A 3,162-nucleotide genomic window follows, 5' to 3' on the forward strand; every position below is an offset into this window, starting at 1 on the left:
TTAAATTATTAAACTTTCATTAAAATTAATAATACATCAGTACTAATAATTAAATTATTTATTTTTCAATCGCAATTATTTTTTATTTAATAATAATAATAATAATAATTTTTAAAGCATTTTTAAAAGTGATAGTGAAGTTCATCAAGGTTTAAAACTATAAATAACAAAAGTTGATACATTTTTGATTTCAAGTCTATAAAAGATTTATAAAATTGAAAGGCTGAGAATTTGAAACATTACGAAAAGTGTGAATGTGAAATGTTAGTGTCATTATATCAAGTTTTATTTTTAAGGATGGAAATTTAAAAATTACGAAAATATCTTTTAACCAAAAATGTTGAATGTGAAAATAAACTTTTTTGTAATTTTTCCATAAAATTATAATGAAATCACCTAAGTGTAAATTATAGAAAAAGATTAAAAGTCATCAGTGAAAATGAAGGAACTAGAGAGATATTTAAAATCATTTTCATTTGGTTATTCACTTTTTGGCATCGGAAAAATTGTCAAAAGAGATAAGCATTACGGGAAAATCACATTGCTTTTACATTTGTTCCACGTGGCGATTGTTTTCTACAATTTTTTGTTTGAATTCCCCGCGTACATGGGAAGTACAAATGGCTTAGTTTGCAAACTAGTCACATTCATTTTCCACTGGTCGAATTTAATGAAAATTTTGTGCACCTGCTTCCGTGGAATTTTCCGACCGAATGCAGTGCAGCATTTAATTTCGGACATCATCAAGTTGGAGAAGAACATCCGCGAAATCAAGAGGAGGAAAAATGATCGGAACAACTCGCTCTACAGAGGACTAATGTTTGTGAACGCGTGGTTTCCAATTATTGTCTGCGTGATTTATGCAGTAGATTTAAATGGTAATCCGGAAATTCGAATTGGAGAAATTTTTCAGATTATTAATCGTGTAGGACTGGTGGTTATGCATTCGTCCTTTTGCACTTTTACACTCATCATTTATCTTCAATTGAGGGAGACGAACAAGCAGTACAAGCGATTGAGGAATTCGCATCTTTCTCTCGCGCACAGAATTTGGGGTTTGAAAGTGGCGGTGTGGCGCCACTGTACCATAACAAAAGCTTGGAATCAGCTGATTGATGTTTATGAGTCGTATTTATTCTTCGAGATGATTTCGATGACTGCGGCAACTCTTGGCAGTTTGTATTACGTCTACAGTTATTTTGCTCCGGGGAGATACTTGGAATACAATTTTCTACCATTGCGGGAAATTTTGCTCGTCGTTCAAGCAATCTACGAGATTATGATCATTTGCAAACTTTGCGACTCCATAGTGAATGAGGTAAGATTAACTATTAAATAAACTATTAACTATTAAATAAATGTTCACACTTATTGTTAGACGAAGACACTTGTTTTTGCAGTAAAAAATTAGATGCAAAAGACTGAGACATTATTATTTCAATTGTAAGATAATAATGAATTAATAGAGGGAACGAACCAATATAGCTGGGTAGTGAGCCTCCGTGGCTTGCGATCGTCGAGGTGTTAGTACTTGGTGACCGCGCTATCTCAATGAATTCTCACTATTTTCAAGATATACCAAGCAACAAGTTTGACGTCGAGGTATAATGATGTGCACTGTCGATTATTGTCCAGAACACACCATTAGAACTCGGCTGTCGACAAACCGGTTGTACTCAGGAGCGGCGAACCCATTAGATGGGTGGTCCTAAATACAATAAGTAACTCCTAATTTCAAGTCGTTCACATTATATAATAAGTATAGATTTAAGGTAATATTTTTGAGAAAATTTCTTCGGGGCCTGACGCTAGAATTAAGGCAAAAGACGAGTTTATAAATAACTAATAGAGGGACCGAATTTTTCAGAGTTGCAAAAGAGGAATAATGTCCGAAGAAGCTAAATTGAAAACTACACCGCTCTTCTTGATGGAGTCACCTTCTGGTTTCAAGGGCGTGAAATTGCAAAGATTGTCATGCAAGCTGTACGGACACTTCACATTGAACAATAGCTTGTTAATTATGGTAATTGGAAAACCTTTACTCTTTATAAACGAACGAGTATATATATAGGAGAATTGACGATTTGACTTTTCTCTCACAGGTGTGCTTGTGCCTGCTCTCGTACGGCATATTTTTCTCTCTAAAGATTATAGGAAATCTTGGAGAATTTTTGGCATTGCAAAATTTGTTGTAAATTTCGTAATGTGTGGATGCCGCAGATGATTCGGGCTCATTTAAAATGAATTTTTAATTCATTCAATATTTAAAATACGACCCTTCTCTACTGACACATCGCTACGGGCGTTCACACCGATATGTATTAGTAATTTATAAATTCGCTTAAAGCCAAAACAGCAATTAATTATTTTGTGGCGCTGTTTCTTAAGATAAATCGTTTTGGCAGGACTAGAGGAGTGAGTGCCAGTGTAGGACTTCCAGGGCCGCTTTAAGCGAAAAGTATTTCTTTTATCAAACTTTTCGTTTACATAAGATTATTGTAGATATAATTAAGACTCGTTAATTGTTGCCTCACATTCACCGAAAATTGTGCACAAAGTGTGGTGTTTGTGGGTTGGAACATTTTATTATACTGTATATTACACGTACAATGTTGGAGATTAATGCAGAGTGAAATTGTGTGGCGCATGGAAATTATACTTTTAAGCTTGTTATGTAATTGTTATGAATTGGAGATAATAAAGAAGCCTTTAAAAATGACATAGTCTTGGGAGAGATTTGCAGGGTCCAACCCTGCAGAGATGAGGCGACCACATTCCTCTCCCAGCACTACTCTTTCTCTCTTGCGCTGAACCTTCTCTTTGATATCTTCATTTTGTCCTATCGTAATTCAAATTCACAGAATGCTCACGATGGCCGTCCTCTGTCACCGGTCAGCCGGATGTAAAACAGACTGAACGTTGACCCTTCACCTGCCTTCCAAACAAACCAAAACAAGAATTTTTCGACGTGGTAAAACTTATAATTTGCAAAGTGACTAGTTTAAGAGTTGTTAATGAACTTTAAAATTCACTTGATTGTCTCGAGAGTACATGAGACGACGTTTTATTTCCTGAAGGATACCATAAAATTGATTTAAGTCGTTGCACAGGGGGCAGTGAAGCACGTACCCTTATGCGAAACGCTTGAGTAATGCCGCGGTG

The 3,162-nt window shown here is 35.4% G+C and overlaps 1 protein-coding gene across 1 annotated transcript; it reads left to right on the forward strand.

The window, feature by feature from the left end:
* Positions 1 to 587: 587 nt before the first annotated feature.
* On the forward strand, positions 588 to 2,797 carry LOC122499033. The gene is made up of 3 exons (XM_043607079.1): positions 588 to 1,318; positions 1,868 to 2,023; positions 2,103 to 2,797. The coding sequence occupies exons 1-3, from the start codon at positions 608 to 610 to the stop codon at positions 2,193 to 2,195; spliced, it is 960 nt and encodes a 319-aa protein (XP_043463014.1). The 5' UTR covers positions 588 to 607; the 3' UTR covers positions 2,196 to 2,797.
* Positions 2,798 to 3,162: the final 365 nt, after the last annotated feature.

This window comes from Leptopilina heterotoma, unplaced genomic scaffold, assembly GCF_015476425.1.
Source record: "Leptopilina heterotoma isolate Lh14 unplaced genomic scaffold, ASM1547642v1 Lhet_163, whole genome shotgun sequence".
NCBI classification, from domain to species: domain Eukaryota; kingdom Metazoa; phylum Arthropoda; class Insecta; order Hymenoptera; family Figitidae; genus Leptopilina; species Leptopilina heterotoma.